At 35.7% G+C, this 18,160-nt stretch overlaps 1 protein-coding gene across 1 annotated transcript in view; it reads right to left on the bottom strand.

The window, feature by feature from the left end:
* Positions 1-17,950, bottom strand: part of LOC131060359 (uncharacterized) — a 67,458-nt gene extending 49,508 nt beyond the window's left edge. Inside the window, exon 1 of the mRNA XM_057993542.1 lies at positions 17,777-17,950. Coding sequence (XP_057849525.1) covers positions 17,777-17,950 — 174 coding nt within the window. The remainder of the gene's footprint in view (positions 1-17,776) is intronic.
* Between the last annotated feature and the right edge of the window lie 210 nt (positions 17,951-18,160).

The following is an 18,160-nucleotide window of genomic DNA, read 5'->3' as shown; positions in this document are numbered from 1 at the left end:
GCAACAGAGACTGTCTGCGCCAATCTAGTGAAATAGAAATTCTGGGTAAAATCTAGAACACCTACATCCCGCCTTTTTTTCTTTTGGTAATCTCGTGGTTCAATTTGAGGGTTGGCATTTTCAGGTTTTTATCTAGCATTATTTTGAATTATTAACAATAATAGTGATGGGGAAAACGGGAAGCAATAGTTCAACAAGAAGCCAAGAGAAAAAAAAAAATGTACCTAACCGAACTGGTTAGAACACCAAGTTTCACTGATGAATACCATGATATTTATGACCCTGCTATCCATGGTGAAAAGCGTATCATAGATATTAGATATGCATTGTCTAGTAAGGCGGCAGATCCATGCAGGGCAAAATTTATTGTTTTCAACCCAATGTTACAACAAAGAACATATAAAATCACATCGTGGGATGTTGGATTGGGAAGCATGGTGTTACCTGAAGTATTCCCTTGCCTTGATTTTGTCATGGTCTGTGCCGAAAATTATGATGAAGATAAAAAAGCAATTGTCAATAAAAATACAAAAGAGGAAATTCTATCCATAAACGAGGAAGAATTTGCTCATTTGTTGAACCTAGGATTTGAATCCCAAAACTCAAACGTCCAAATTGACCTTGAAAAGCTGGCAGGGAATTATGAGAGTCTCGATCCAAGTCGCAGAGATTCATTTATCAAAGGTCTAATAAAGAGTGGTACTACTATTGTGTTGGATCAGAATCATAAGCCTCCTTATGATTCTAAGATTTTTATTCCATGGGTTGGGGATACTATTTCCTTGTTGTCATTTTGCCTGGGATTGGAAAATGATAGGGAAGTGGGTGCAAGCCTTCTTGAAATGATTAATAATATCCATTGTGTAGGTTAGCCAGTAAGATATAATTTTATTGAGCACATTGTAAAATCCATGCAAAAACAATTACTAATGATCAAAAAAGGTTCCTGTAAGACATTTAGGTTCTCATCCTACTTGTGCTATCTCCTTCTATCCAAGTATCATGCAATATTCGAGACCAACAAGCTTCAAATTGTGAGCTATAAGATTGATGAGAAGACTGGGAAGAGAACAGAGTGTCCAATATATGATTGGACACCAAGGATAAGGATGGATGATAACAGAAAGAACTACAACCATTTTGTAGACTTCTTTTTGGCACCAATGTATAATGAAATTACAAGCACTCCAATGCCTAGGTTGCTTGTGTCTTGTAGAGATTGCATTCAACTCAGAAGTCAAATAGAATTGGTTGACTGGTTCTTCATGGAAGAATTCACTGTGTTAAGGTTTTACGGATCAACAGTAAAACCATACAAACTTCCAATACATGTGACAGAGAGGGTATTTGCATTAGAGTATGTACAATAATTGGAGAGCACAGATAGGCACTTCCATGGTCAGCAAAAGAAGAGCATATTTCCTTCCTTTCCTTTCTCATGTGGAGGGTTCACATTTGAGAGAAAAGCATTCAATGTGGCACATGATTTTTTGACAGTTTTTAACTTTGGTGATGAGGATCTCTGGCAGTATGATCCAATCGGTGTAGTTCAAGCAAGGCTTAAGAAAAATGGGAACTCTTCAGCGTTATGTCAACATGAAAGTAAACCATTGCTAGAAAAGCTTAGAAACATGGACTCCTGGGATGAGGTTAAAAAAGAGATGGAGAAAATTGCAGCTGACAATAACATTTCAACAGAAGAAATTCATCACAAATTATGACCTTGCACACACAGAGGACAACAGAGGAGGGCCAGGGCATCCAAAATAGGAGGTCCTACAATTTCTACCTAAAATATGTTAATCCATCTAAGAAAACTATTCCCAAATCAATTATGCATGAATGTAAAGAGAATTATTGGACTCAAACCAAAATAAATGATTTTTGGACTATGAGGAGGAATCTCGGTGAACCAAAGACAAGTGCAAAATTTGAGACCATCGACGAGGATGGAGAGTTTAGCAAATTGTGGAATATGGAGCATCCCACAACAACACATGACAGGAGTGAAGATGATGATCAGTATGAGGTTGAGCCCACTCAAACAACTACTACAGTCCCTAAAATATTAGGTGCAGTCCATGAGGAAATGAAAGACAAATATAGAAAAGGGGCAAGCATTATGGAAAAAATGGGTTTTGAAGGTGGTGGTCTAGGTCCCAGAGGAGAGGGCATTTGGTATCCACTTCAGGTACAACTTCTATCAGGGTCAAAATCAAAAGGTCCTTATAAACTAGTCATTGGACTTGATTCTTCAAATTCATCACCGATAGGTACTACTCATTACCCTCAGAATCCACCTACATTTGTTTCAAGTTCAAATCCACAACCACCACCACATCACGGTATTCCCATTGGTGGTGAATCAAGTGCCACTGCCACTGGTGGGAATCTGGGGATAGTATTCCTATTATTGTTCAGTCAAGTACCACTGTGATTGGTGGGGTTGACATGGGTACTACTACTAATACTAGTTGTCTTGGTGTTGGACAAGGGCAACAACAAAATATCTCTCGCAAGAGGCCACTAGTGGTAGATACTCATTCTCATACTATTGAGAATCCTATATCAAGTACCACTGACACTACAAATCAATCATTTGCAGCTTCAAATCACACACCTCAAAAGATTATGAAAACTACATATGAAAGTGTCAGTGAGAGTGGGACAGGATCAGGAACTATTGTTGGTAATCCTAGACAAGCATTAGTTAAAACCATAGGAATAAGTGGAACTGGAGCCTATGGTATTCCTATGTCACCTTTCAAACATTCAATTGCTTCAGCAAGCCCAGATTTTTAATTTTGTGATTACTATGAAAATATGAACACACAACCCAAGCAAATAAAGAAAAAAAGAAAGCATTTCATAGGGTTTCCCTAACTGAAGTTGTAAACGAACAGCCTGCAAGGAACATGGTATTTCCAACATATGACCCACAGAAAGATATGATGGAGTTCATGGTTGTTATGCCCCCCGCCCCAACTAAAGATAAAAATCCACCACACAGTCAAATAGATCCCTCTGAATTTCAAGTTAGCACCCTCCAAATGGATTTTTCCAAAGTACATAATATGGACAAAATTAGTGTGTCAAAAAGGACTAACGAAGTGGTCTACACTTAACTACTAAAGGTGGAGAGAAAAAAATAAACTGGAGAAACAAATAGAAAATTTACAAGCAGACCTGGAAAATGAAAAATCAAGGAGGAAAGCAGTAGATAGCAAGTGCAATGATTTACAGAAAAGGATAAAAAATTCGAGCTCTATAGTAGAAATTGTAGAGTAGGAGAAGATGGATGCAAAATTGAAGGACCTGACAGAAAAAATGGCTAAAAGCAGTAAAAAATTTGATGAGGAAAGAGCCAGTTTTCAAAAATTATACAAAAGTTATGAGTCTGCTGCTGCCAAAATGAGAAAATTACAGGACCTATTGGATCATGGGAAGGAAAAAGAAAAACATTTGCAAGAGGAAGTAGAGGAAGAAAGAAAAAAATTTGCACAAATTAAAGAAGACCTGCACAATGCAAATGATAAAATAAAAACTTTGGAGGACAGATTGAAAGATAATATGAAAAATACAACGAAGTATATACAAGAAAACATTTGGTGGCAAATAATGCAGAGGAGTGACAAGTTGTGTGAATGGTTTCAATTGACTGAAACTCTGAGACTAATTTATATTAAAATCAAAGGGCACTATGAGAAGAGCACACATGTTTATTCAAAAGAGGATATGGCAAAAAAGATTCTGAAAGTAGTCTACAATTCCAGTGATAGCTACTTGGCATCCAAGGGAATTAAGAGCCGCATTGATGCCATAGTTAAGACATCATCTATCATTCAAAAATGCCAAAAGCTAAGGGAAACATCAGAAGTTATGGAAAATTGTGGAAAAAAGATATTGAAGCTGCAAGAAAAGAAAAATAATTTGATTAAACTTGGTTTGCCTAAGACCGTTGACCCGTCAAATAAATTCATTGGAGAAGAAGCTTACAAAAAAAGCATGGAGATAAAAATGAAGTCTGATTTAGACTTGCTTCCAAAGTACACAACTCCCCAAAGCTTTTTGGAATTCATCCAACCATTTATAACTCTAAATTCAGTATTGGATGAAACAATGATGTCAAGTAAATCTTCTAAATATGGAATGTTGGTGAAGTTGGAGTTGACTTTCTATAGTTTACAGAATATTGACCTTCCATCAGATGAAGAGTGGAGCACCCTACAAAAACTGACACATAAATCTTAAGAATCATAGTATGTATTGCACAATTTTCTTCTTTTACTCTTAATTTCAAGGTTTTATGTTTTTTCTGTTTGCTATTTTGCTAATCCAACCTATAAATCTATGATGCACTCGCTATTGCTATTTTTCTAATCCAACCTATGAATCTATTTTATGAATAGGAAAAAACCAGCACTCGCTATTGCTATTTTGTTAATCTAGCCTATGAATCTATGATGCACATTGCAAAACTTCAGCTAGTAAATTTGTATTCTCAAATTCTCCCCTGCTTTAACATTTATGCTTTTCTCTATTTATGATTAGTAGGTTTTAGGCACTACTATTATCTATGTTTAATTTTTCATGGCGTGAATTAATATTTAATTTTGAACTCTGTTTTTTGAACAGGAGACATCAAACATGTAGCAGATGTTAAATTGCTAATACGGCCTGTGGTGGCCATATAAATTTGTGTTGAGTTTGTGATTTTGATATTCAGTCTTCACATGTTGCAAACTTGCAATTCGACCTAAAGCTGTTGTTGCTCCCTTGTTTCTATAAAAGGGAATTCAAGGTCATTTGCAAAGGGTTCTGAAACTTTGTATTCACTTTTGCATGGACATTTGAGAATCACACAGGAGCTATTGTTGCTCTCTTGTTTCTATAAAAGGGAATTCAGGGTCATTTGCAAAGGGTTCTGAAACTTTGTATTCACTTTTGCAATTTGCATGGAGAATCACACATATTGTTGTATTACTATTGAATGAATTGTATCATATGGTTATATTTTGAAAGAATTAATGAAAATCTAAGTTCTCGACATGTGTATTACTATTGGATGAATTGTATCATATGGTTCTGAAATGTATCACATAGATTTGAGACTCAAACATGTATAAATAAACAATAAATATCTCTATATCAATAAACACATTATGGTTTTTTTTTTATTATGCTATTTTAAATCTGGAAATAGAAAGTTGAAAAATACAATTACAAATCAATATTAAATTCTAATTGCAAAAAATAATATGTTTTTGTAATATGAATGATGAGATACAGTAATAAGATTAATAAATACCAATCTCTTACAATTGGCATTCATCCTCATCAAATTCAGAGCTTTCTTGATTCTTGTATGTGGTTTCTTCAGTCTGCATACCTTCGTTGAACTGCATCTCAATGCTACCAGTAGGTATAGTACATGAGTCAATAGTCCCACTGGCACTTTGGTTTGAAGTGTTTCCCAAACCTCTTCTTTCACATTTGGACATCCAGATTTGCAGTGCCCTATCGTAAGGAAAAGTGTGGACATCATACCTAGATGTATAGAGCCTCAAGCAATTTTCCATATTTTTCTCTAGTTTGTTTCTTAGCTTTGATTTTAGGAACCCCAAAGCACTGAAAACTCTCTCATCTTCCACTGAACCCAATATCATGGTAAGACATAAATCAGCAAGCTTCACATATTCTGGAATTGAATCACGCAATGTTGAGTTCTCAGCTATAGTTTTCCAAAGCCTTGTTATTGATCCCTCTTTCACGGGGGTTCTCCATTTTGGCATATTGTTCTCTCATAGTGTATGCAAAACGAGATGATTGCTCTTGAAGATGAGTTTCATCTAATATTCCATTTATAGTTACTCCATTCAATTCTCTGGATGTGCAAAATTGTTTTATCAAAATTAGTAGCTTACTTCGAAAATCAGATGCACTATTGAGGCTCCAATAATGAAGAAACACAATAGACATGGCTTCGAGAAGGTTGTCAGGAGAGAATCTGTTTCTAATTTGTGAGGAAAGATCATATGCAATTTTCTTCATAGAAGTAGTTATAGTCTCAACAATCTTGTCGAAATCTTCCCTTGTAACTCTTGCTAGTTGCTTCGTAGGGCACTTTCCTGGTTCCTTGGGATCGACCGTGGCATAGAAGTGCATTGGTATCTCAACTTCCCGTACATTGGCACATACCTCCCCGTCTGCGCCGATTTGTAAAAATTTATCAGGATTGTTCAAATTTGTGAGTGTCTGTCACTTAACAAATTTTTCATCAAACAATGTTGGTTGATTTCGATAGAGATTGTCGAGGGTCATGCATGTCATCTTACGCAGCGTAGCATATTTTGCAATATACAGAGCTCTTTTTGGGGCAGACTTCATAATATTCCTCATTTCCTCTATCATGGGCAGAAGAGCTGCTAAAGTTAAGAGTGTCTCTAAATTACTTAACCTGTGAAGAAGTTCAAGAAATTTTGGTTGATCTGAGTCATCGCGAATTGTGTGAAATAGTCCAATCAAGGATGGATATTCTAAAAACACTCGATGTGTTGGACCATCCAAAGAGATCCATCTGGTATCATTATCCTTGAGAAGCTTGTTCCCATCAGTTATTCTATCAACAAAGTGTTGAAATTCCATAAATTGCTTGGGACTTCGACAGAAGTGTGAGTAGAGCTCTTTGATTAAAATTTCAATTTTTTTAACTGAAGCAAACTTGCTCACAATTCCAAAAGCTAGATTCATTCTGTGAGCCATGCAGTGAATTGCAGTAATGTACAGTGCAAATGAAGTTTCAATCTTTGTACAAAGACCGTTCCTGTGACCTTGCATTATTGAAGCTCCATCTACTCCAACACATACCAATTTTTTGGCTACTGTCATGTCATCCATACCTCCATATTCAATTAAACTTCTCTTTACTAGTTGAAATAAATTTTCCATTGTCGCACTCTCCTTCATTTTAGCAACAAATAGTAGATGAGGTTGGCGGGTATGATTCTCTATAGTATAAACATGCATGCATACCCATGAAGTATTGTCTACTGCCATAATTTCGTCTAAAGAAATGCAATAAAGTTTGACTCCCTTATTTTTTCCTTTACATCTTCTTTTTCCACCTCAGCAAGACAACTTGCCCATTCCCATCCACTGTTTGATGGGAACTTGACCAGTGTCTATTAGGATAGTTAGGAACTTTTAAAAAGTATAATAAACCACTAATTGATGGGAAATCTGTCATAGCACGCCCCCTACTCAAAATATAAAAAACAATGCTTAATTGAACAACTTTTCTCAATTGTTCTATTTGCATTGCTTTTCCAAAAATAGCTTCAATAGAACCTTTAACTTCAGCAGGCTTCGTCTGTATTTTCTCATGAAAATAATACTCTTCGGCATTCCTCACATGCTTACATTCCTCCTTTGCTTTCCATCTTATCACTGATTTTTCAACCCCGTCTATCATTTGTTTTTCATAAACTTTACCCATATGCTTTTCTATGGTGTCAAATTTTAGCTACTACCTAATTTCCTTGTTATGTTTCCAAGTGCAAATCTTACACCTGCATTCTATTGGAGGCTCGCCTTCAATTGGATTCTCCACTGGTTCAATGAATGGATACTTTGATGCCCAATTAATTTGAAAATTCCTCACTAACATATCCCACTCCCGATCTTTTTTTGATTGTGGTTCACCCTTTTTTGATATGGCTTTTCTTTTTCCCTTTCGTGCATTATCATCAATGGCATTATCACCCAAGTCGATTATATCATTTCAGCTAACTTGGGTATCTACCAAATAATCTTCTTCAAGATCATCCTGATCTGAGATATCAGGTTCGCCGTCGTCTTCAACATGTGGTGTAGGTGGTGAATTTTGTACTTGTACTTGTGATGATGTACCTTCCTTATTTTCACCACAATATTTTCCAATGCCAAAGTACGAAGACAACGTTCTGCTTATTGTTGGCCTCTCCTGGCCTTCCCCACATTCAGGTTTCCTACCCCTCTTCCTGTTCGACATCTCCAACGAAATAAAGGATGCCAAAAAAATATCAATTTGTTGAAGAAGCAATAATAGACTATAGTGTATAATATACCACTTCAAAAATATGATCGCTCACCTTTAGGTCACTAGCAGTCACCAATGCAGTCAACAACAATGATTTTCCTTGGTCTGAAACTTCGCTATTGATCAGAATTCAGAGCCTAGAACCCACCAGATTATGTTGAGATAGATCTGATCTTTGCATGTATTTATACCAATCCTTATATGGCAAATTCCACGGGAATTTTATATGGTATACAAATATTTGGCGAATCCCACGTAACTATAACACGTCTTATGTAATTTTCGAGGCAATTATAGGTCGTCCAAAAAATTGGAGAATATAATATAGTTGGTGAAAGTTGGGATGAATGGAGACACGCGTCAGCAAGATGTCGAGCGAATTGGGTCCCCCTGGATAACAAATCTTCACATGCCTATAGGTGAATTAAGGTCATCTATTAAGGCAACCTCTGAGAGTGTAGGCGAAAAAATTAAATTTACCATGTGTCCACCATATATTGTATTGGCTAAATCATCACATAGAAACATTTAATTGCATAAAACATATGGCGATCGAGCCATGACTTTGACGGAAATTGATAATGTTTTGGCGACATGACCACCCCCAGTCGGTACAAAATATTCGCCATTTCCGACATGGTCAACGTGAAAAATTTGCCATTGGCGAATATTCGCCACTAAAATAATCTTTGCCTCAAGTACAGTTTTATTACCTTCACCTAGATCTATAATAAAATATTAGAACAAATCAATGCAAAATAATTGGTAAAAATAGCTAAATTTCTATCTTTTCATATGCTAAACAAAATGTTCACCCTAAAAGCATGTCGAAACTAGGACAATTTGTGGGATGAGGCTAATCCCCTAAATAAATCACATGCCATGAAAAATGTTCTAGTTTAAAATGCTTGAAAAATTCATGGATCAAGGTCCAAACATTCTTAGGACAAAATTAAAAAAGATGTTTGAAAGATTCTTGTTGCCCACAAAAGAGACATTGAAGATCATAGACTCCTAAATGGAATAACCCAAAGCCAATGGGAAGGACTTCCATTCTTTTAATATGAGATAATTGAGAGCTTTGTATAACAAGAGTTTACAAACGTATTTTTTTTCTTTTTCTTTTTTAAATATGTGTAAAGATGAGGCTTGAAGAAAAAAATTGTGTCTATTTAAATTAAAATGATTTCCTAGTTTTAAATCGGTGTTGAAGAAATTGTTAAAAAATATTTTATCAATTTGAAGATTTTTATGTTTTTTATAAATTTTCAACTTAATATTTTAATTATTTTAAAAGATAAAAAATTAAGACCACTTTTTTTTGGCAAGTTTTTAACTTTTCTTAACAAAACTATGGAAAATAACTAACTAACCTTCATCATAGAATTATAGTTTTCTCTTTTTTCGTGTAATAAAAATTAAAATACAATCTTTTATGGGAGACTTTCAAACTTTCATTTAAGAAATGGAGAAATAGTTTTTCTTTGGATTTAGTCTGGGCTAATCCAATAAAATGTATATGAGTAGATGTAAATTCATTTACATTAAAAAATTATAGTTGAAGTCAAATAAAATTGACAAGTGTGATTTCTATAATTAGAAATGGAAAAAAATACCATAATACTTATCCCTATGACTAAAAATTGACAATTATCAATAAAGACACTAAATGTGCTAATATTTTACCTCAAAAAATGTGACCTTTGTTGGCCATTTGGTGGAATTGATTATGTGTTGCATTGATGTCAACACTAGTTGTTTGGATGCTTTATCGACACCCTTCTGTTCCTAGTAGGTTGAGTAGTCTTTGGTTAACTTGGATCCGACATGATCCATTAGACTTTGGTATAATCCGGTGATGGAATTGAATTGTTCGTAATGCTTATACTCATAGTTGGTCAGTTGATTTTGGTCTAGTGATTCGATGCTATCATGCTTGCTATGAAGATTGGTTTCTGGTTTCGGCGAGGGTTTCACCGGTAGAGCTTTTGATGGAGATCTTTGATGCATTGCATAATTGGTGTTGGTACAACTTCTGAATAAGTTTCAAGATGTTGTTGGTGATCATGTTCGAAACTTGGCATTTGGAGATCATTGATGAAGCATGTGGACCTATACTTGGTCCCAGTTGATCTAGGTTATGGATCGACATTAATGTAACATGTAGATAGGACCTATTGTTGTATTTTTGGGATGTCTTATGTGTTAGATATTATTTTTTTTGGTCTAAGGCTGACATGGTTTGTAATTATGTAATTGGTTTATTGTTTGGTAGTCGACCTAATTGTTTATGGTCGAGGGTTTGTATAAACAAGATGTAAAATGTCATTGTAGATCGTCATGGTCAAGGAATTTAATGTGCGAATAATGTAATATCATTCAGGTAGAGGAGTTGGTCAATCATTGGAGATCGAATTGGGTTTGTAAGAGGATGTAGTCCTCTGATATTGAGCTTAACTGGAACTATACTCAGGCATAGGAGATGCTATCTTTTGCAGTTCAACACTTCTCCAGATTGTAGTCTGGATTTGTATGTAGTTAGTGAGACTCCTTTTGTGATGAGCAATGTGCTCTAGGTTGTTGGCATTCCTGCAAGTGTGGGCCTCTTCATTGTAAATTCACATACTTACTACAAAAGTATTATCTGATTGTGGGTATGCTTCCCACCGTGGTTTTTCCCTTTACCGGGTTTTCCACGTACAAATCTTGGTGTTGTGTGGATGAATTTTATTATGATTATTGTTTAAGCTTAATTGGATTAACTGCTATTCTGGTATTCTTGTTTTGGGTTCTGGTATTATTGTTTTAAATTGCTAATGCTTCCAGTAATCTATGACAACTAATTCACCCACCCCCCCTCTGAGTTGTCTTCTGGTTATCTGAATTGTCTAACAATTGGTATCAGAGATTTGGTCCTCTTTGCAAAAATCTCAACCGCTTGAGGAAGATCCTATGGCGACTAACAGTTCAAGTTCATCTAGTTCTTCTGGAGCTATCTTTCTAAGGGATATACCGAGGCTTGAAGGAATAAATTATACAATATGGAAGATTCAGATGGAGACTCATCTGAGATGTCTTGGCAAGGAGATTTGGGAGATCACACAGAATGGTGTCACACTTTTTAATCCAGGATCTGGAAATCCTCCTCTGGCTAACCTGGACAAGGAGCTTGAGAATGATTGTAGAGCAAGAGAAGCCCTCTTGTGTGCACTTTTTGATCAGAAAATTATGGGATTAACCGACAAATCATCTGGAAAGGCTATATTGGATAAGTTGCAGACTCTTAATGAAGGTGACCCTATAGTGAAGATTGCTAAACTTGATGGTTATCAAGTGAGATATGAAAACCTGAAGATGGAAGAAGATGAAAGGATTATTGCATTCATGGAAAGGGTAAATGAGATTGTTATGGGAATTAAATGTTGTGGTGGAACTCTGAGCGAAGATGAGATTGTTTCTAAAGTCTTGAGAGCCCTACCACCGGCTTACAAAATGAAGGCTACTACTATTAATGAGTTGAGAACAATGACTAATACATTTGTCAATAGAGATACTTTGGTTGGGAAACTATCTGCTTTTGAGCTTGAGGAATTTGGACCTTTTGGAGCTATGAAAACTGAACCTTCTTTTCATGCATCTACATCTACAACTAGTAAGCAAGATTGGAGAGCTTTATATGCAAAAGAATTAGAAGATATGAAGAGAGAAGATGATGAGTTTGAGCAACTTGAAGCACTATTTGCTAGAAGAGTACCGAAAGGACCGGTAGGAAGTAAGTATGAAGGAAAAGCAACTTTTAAATGTTTATGTAATAAGATTGGTCATTTTGCATCTAGATATCCTGAAAGAAATTTGAGATTTGAAGAAAGAGTTAAGAGATCATTTAAGTCTAACCCTGGATATCAGAACAAGTATAGATTCAAGAAAAACAAAGACAAATAATGCTACATAGTGGATGAGGAAGGCATTACTGATTCGGATGATGAACCGACAGAAGACTCTGCTAGTGGATCCGGCAATGGGAAAGAATGGGTATTCTTGGCTCTCAAGGAAGATGATCCGACACTGAAAGAGAATGTACTTGAGGAGAAGGCACTTGCTGCTAAAATTGAGGATAAGGATGAATGGGTAATCGACAGTGGTTGTTCACATCATATGACTAGAGATAAAGGGAAGTTTTTGTCTTTGCAATAAATTGATGGTGGACTAGTTAGATTTGGAGATGACATGACATGTATGATCAAGGGAAAAGGAACTATCTCATTGGATGGTAAGAACAATATTGACAATGTTTATTATGTTGAAGGTTTGAAGCATAATCTTTTGAGTGTAGGACAATTGGTAGATAAGGGATTTCAATTATAGTTCAAGGATGGAAAATGCAAAATCATTAACAGATCTGGCTTGGAGATTGCAACTGTTATGTAGACAAAAGGTAACACATTTCATTTGAACTCCGGTGAGAAGACATGTTTGATTACATAGATTGATGAGAGTTGGTTATGGCATAAAAGACCATGTCATGTAAATTTTGATTGCATTGTAAAGATCAATTCAACTAAAGTTGTTAGAGATATACCTTAGATTATGAAGCCCTATAATTTAGTATGTAAAAAATGTCAAATGGGTAAACAGGTCAAAACCTCTTTTAGGAGTATACAAGATAAATCAAATGATGTTCTTAATCTTATTCATACTAATTTGTATGGCCCTGATAAAGTTAAAAGTTTTCATGGTGATAGACATTTCATGCTAATCATTGATGATTATTCTAGAATGTTGTGGGTTACTTTTTTGAGAGAAAAATCTGAAGCATTTGAAAAGTTTAAAATCTTTAAGGCTAAAGTGGAAACTGAGACAAGATTGAAGATTAAATGTTTGAGATCAGATCATGGTGGAGAATTCATATCCGGTGAGTTTAATAACTTTTGTGACAAGCATAGTATCAGAAGATAATTGTTTGCTCCCTGGACACCTCAGTAAAATGGAGTTGTGGAAAGGAAAAATAGAACTATTTTGGATGCTACTAGAACAATGATGAAATGATGATGGAAGCTAATCTGCCTCATATCTATTGGAGAGAAGCAATTAGTACATCGGTTTATACATTCAATAGAGTATATATCAAAGGAGAAAATGGTAAGACACCTTATGAATTATGGTTTGGCAATACACCTATAGTTAAGTATTTCAAAAAATTTGGTAGTAAATGTTATATCTGGAGAGATGATACTATTGGGAAATTTGATCCTAGAAGTGATGATTGCATATTTCTTGGTTATTATAATGAAAGCAAAGCATATAGATGTTATAACAAGATATTGCAGAAAATAGTGGAGAGTGCTAATGTCAAAGTAGATGAGCTGAGCAGAAGTCAAATCAGAATTTATGAGAAGGAACCGGTAGTGGAAATTATTATATCTGAACCAATAGCACCTTTACCAGAATAGAGAGTTGAACCAGTTACTCTGACAATATCAGAGAATTCTACAGTAACTGAAGAACAGGGAAGAGGAATAGAGAGTCAGAAGACTCCTAGGTATGTGAGATTGAATCATTTTGAAGATCAAATCATTGGGGATAAGAGCAATGGAGTGATGACAAGAAGAAGACTGCCAAATAATAAGGTATGTTTAATTTCACAAGTTGAACTAGTATCAGTAATTGAAGCATATAAAGATGAATTTTGGTTAAAAACTATGGAAGAAGAATTAGATCAGGTTGAGAAAAATAACACATGAACTTTGGTTCCCCAGCCTTAAAATAAAAATGTTATTGGAACTAAATGGGTTTTTAGGAATAAATTGAATGGGGATGGTCAAGTAAAAATGATTAAAGCTAGATTGGTTTGTAAATGATATTATCGGAAAGAAGGAATTGATTATGGAGAAACTTTTGCACCAGTAGCTAGGATTGAAGCTGTAAGATTATTTCTTGCCTATGTTGCTTATAAAAACTACAAGGTTTATCAAATGGATGTTAAATGTGCATTCTTAAATGGGGATCTTGATGAGGAAGTTTATATTGAGAAACCTAATGGTTTTTCACAATCAGATGATACTGATATGGTTTTCATGTTAAGGAAAGCTTAATATGGATTGAAATAAGCACCTAGAGCTTGGTATGCAAGGTTGGATAAATATCTTTTGAAGCTTGGTTTTACTAAGGGCATTGTTGATAATATTTATATTATAAAATTACTGATGATGATATACTGATTGTTGAAGTATTTGTTGATGACATTATTTTTTGAGGGGAAGATAAATTATGCATAGAATTTTCTAAGAACATGGAGAAAGAATTTGAGATGTTTATGGTTGGTGAGATGAAATTTTTCTTAGGTTTGTAGATTACTCAAACTGACAAAGGTATTTTTATCTGTCAAACTAAGTATTCTAAGGAATTGTTGAAGAAATTTGGTATAGGAGATTCTAAATGGGTAAGTACACCTATGGTTACAAGTGAGAAATTGACAAGGAAAGATGTTTCTGCACTAATAAATGCTACAAGATATAAATCTATGATTGGAGGTCTACTTTATTTGACTCAGACTAGGCCTGACATTATGAATGTTGTTTTTATTATTTCAAGATTTTAGAGTGAACCTAGAGAAAATCATGAGATGGCGGTGAAAAGGATTTTTAGATACTTGCAAGGTACATCAGAATATGGTTTGTTGTATCCTAAGGATGATAACTTTACTTTATGTGCATATACAGATGTTGATTGGGTTGGAGATGTTGATGAATGGAAAAGTACTTCCAGTGGAGCTTTCTTTCTTGGAAAGAAGTTGGTTTCATGGATCAGCAAGAAACAGTCATGTACTTCTTTATCTACTGTTGAAGTTGAGTATGTTGTTACTGCTACTAATTGTACACAAGTTTTATGGATGAAGCAAATGTTGAAGGATATAAAGGTGGATTGTGATGCACCAGTAGTTATTCACTATGATAACTCTACTGCTATTAATATATCAAAGAATCCGGTATTTCACTCTAAGACAAAGCACATATCTATCAAGTATAACTTTTTTAAGGAGAGGGTGGAAGAAAATGAAGTTAAACTGGTTTATGTGAACACTAAAGAACAAATTGCAGATATTTTTACTAAACCTCTATCCAAGGAATCATTTGAGTACCTGAGAGACAAATTGGGGGTTTCTGCCCCTCCGCCAGAGACTTGATTGATGTTGTTTGGCATTAGTCTGGTATGCATTATTAGAGATACTATTTGTTCTGACACTGATGTGGGATGCTACTGCTCAAGGGGAGTAGTCAACTTTGAGATTCAGAGGCTTATGTTTTTGCTTTGATATTTCTGTCAGATTTCAGGCATTGATGTCAAAGGGGGAGAGATAGTGATGTGAAAAATAAATTCAGAACTTTGCAGAGATATTATTCAAAGGGGGAGAGACATTGATATTCAGAGCTATATGCAGGAGATTGTTGGTTGTCTTCCACAGGGGGAGACTTATTTGGCATTTCTTGGTACTTAGATGTTTTTCACATCTAGTGTTGCCATCAATGCCAAAGGGGGATATTGTTGGCCATTTGGTGGAATTGATTATGTGTTGCATTGATATTTTGTCATTGATGTCAACACTAGCTATTTGGATACTTTATCGGCACCCTTCTGGTCCTGGTAGGTTGAGTAGTCTTTGGTTAACTTGGATCCGGCATGATCCAGTAGACTCCAGTATAATCTGGTGATGAAATTGACTTGTTCATAATGCTTATACTCATATTTGGTCAGTTGATTTTGGTCTAGTGATTGGATGCTATCCTACTTGCTATGAAGATTGGTTTCTGGTTCTGACAAAGGTTTCACCGACAGAGCTTTTGGTGGAGATATTTGATGCATTGCATAATTGGTGTTGGTGCAACTTTTGATGAAGTTTTAGGATGTTGTTGGTGATCATGTTCGAGACTTGGTGTTTGGAGATCATTGCTGAAGCGTGTGGACCTATACTTGATCCTGGTTGATCTAGGTTATGGATTGACATTAATGTAACGTGTGGATAGGACCTATTGTTGTATTTCCGAGATGTCTTATGTGTTGGATATTATTTGTTTTGGTATAAGGCCGACATGGTTTGTAATTATGTAATTGGTTTATTGTCTGGTAGCCGACCTGATTGTTTATGGTCGAGGGTTTGTATAAATAAGATGCAAGATCTCATTGTAGATCATCATGGTTATTGTAAGAGGTCATGGTCAAGGAATGTAATATGCGAATGATGTAATATCATTCAGGCAGAGGAGTTGGTTGATCATTGGAGATCAAATTAGGTTTGTAAGAGGATTTAGTCCTCCTGTAGTGAGCTTAACCAGAACTGTACTAAGGCATAGGAGATATTATCTTTTGCAATTAAACACTTCTCTGAATTGTAGTATGGATTTGTATGTAGTCAGTGAGACTCCTTTTGTGATGAGCAGTGTGCTCTAGGTTGTTGGCCTTCTTGCAAGTGCAGGCCCCTTCATTATAAATTCACATACTTATTGCAAAAGTATTATTTGACTGTGGGTAGGCTTCCCACCGTGATTTTTCCCTTTACTGGGGTTTCCACGTACAAATATTGGTGTTGTGTGTATGGCTTTTATTCTGTGATTATTGTTTAAGCTTAATTGGATTAACTGCTATTCTGGTAATATTGTTTTGGGTTTCGGTATTGTTGTTTTAAATTGCTAATGCTTCAGGTAATCTGTGACAACTGATTCAGCCCCCCCGCCCCCTCTCAGTTGTCTTCCAGTTATCTAAACTATCTAACAACCTCTTTATATGATATTAAGCCATAAACAAATGTGTTAATATTCTACCTCAAAAAAATGTGGCCTCTCTATATGATATTAACTTTTGATGTTGTCTCCAGTCTTTGTTGTATCAAAGGACAAATTTGTGAGTTTGGTACAAATTCATTATTCTCAACCAGTCCTTTGACTATAAATTTGTAGTAGCCTAATCATATTCTTATGTTATTTTGCTTGCCTATTATTCATTTCTCTACTCTACTTCTATCAAGTCACGGGATAGGTGATATTGACAAATATATTTGATAGATTATTCAACTAAACCTATGAGGCATTGTTCCTTAATCAACTTCTTTTTTTAATTCGTAATAATAGTCTATTTTATTAATAGAAAGTATAGGAATTGCAAAGATTACAAAACTTGTTAAAAGATGACTGGTTATTGTAGCAAAAAGCCAGTGACATTACCACATAGACATCATCACCCCAAAAAACCAAATTACCCTGCAATGACTCATGTCAGCTGTATAGGACAATACAATACAAAAAGTCTACCACCCATAGAAATCCTATCAACTATCCCTTAGATCTTTCAATTACATTAGAGAGCAAAAAAATAAAACCCTTGTATCACCAGACCCTTGCAACAAATGACATCAAACAAAAACCAATACCCGAGGACACAGAGAGTGAATACCAAGAGTCAATTACTTTACGTTCGAAGTCTCCTTGCCCACATTCTATCACTTCACCTTTGCCACTCTTCCTCACCTCGAACCCCACTTCCCTTTGCCTTTTGTTTTCCGTCAGCTACCACCATTGCACCACCTGTCATGATGCCTCTTTGTCTGAGGTAGGTTTAAAAATATTCCTACCCAATGAGAGCCTCAACTTGCCATTCATTTTGATTGCATTTTGTGGGCCAGTGGATAAAAGGGACCAGCTCACACACCTTCGCTACAATTGGGTCCTTAATACCCTCATGCACATCAAACTTTTCCCCTGTGATCATCCATTCCAAAATGGAATCCAACCCAACAAGCCACTCATCATCCAGGATTGCACAAACCACCCATTTGATGTTCTTTGTTGCCTCACCCAATTCCAACCCCCATGTAACAACCATCGTCACAATGTCCATGTTGGACATGTAACAGTGTTTTGCCTAGAGAAATACCTCGCCCAGCAAAGGCTCCATCACCTGCACAAATTTGTCATCACCAAACTTGAAGAGCCCCTTCAAGCGTTTTGTTGAGGCCAAACCAAAGAAAGCTGCTTGAGGTCATGAAGTCGCCAAGGGGAAATTGGCCTCCATATTCTTGGCTTCGAGGAAAAA

This window comes from Cryptomeria japonica, chromosome 11, assembly GCF_030272615.1.
Source record: "Cryptomeria japonica chromosome 11, Sugi_1.0, whole genome shotgun sequence".
NCBI classification, from domain to species: Eukaryota; Viridiplantae; Streptophyta; class Pinopsida; order Cupressales; family Cupressaceae; genus Cryptomeria; species Cryptomeria japonica.
The sequence above is the reverse complement of the archived record's forward strand: the minus strand, read 5'-3'. Positions and strand labels throughout refer to the sequence as shown.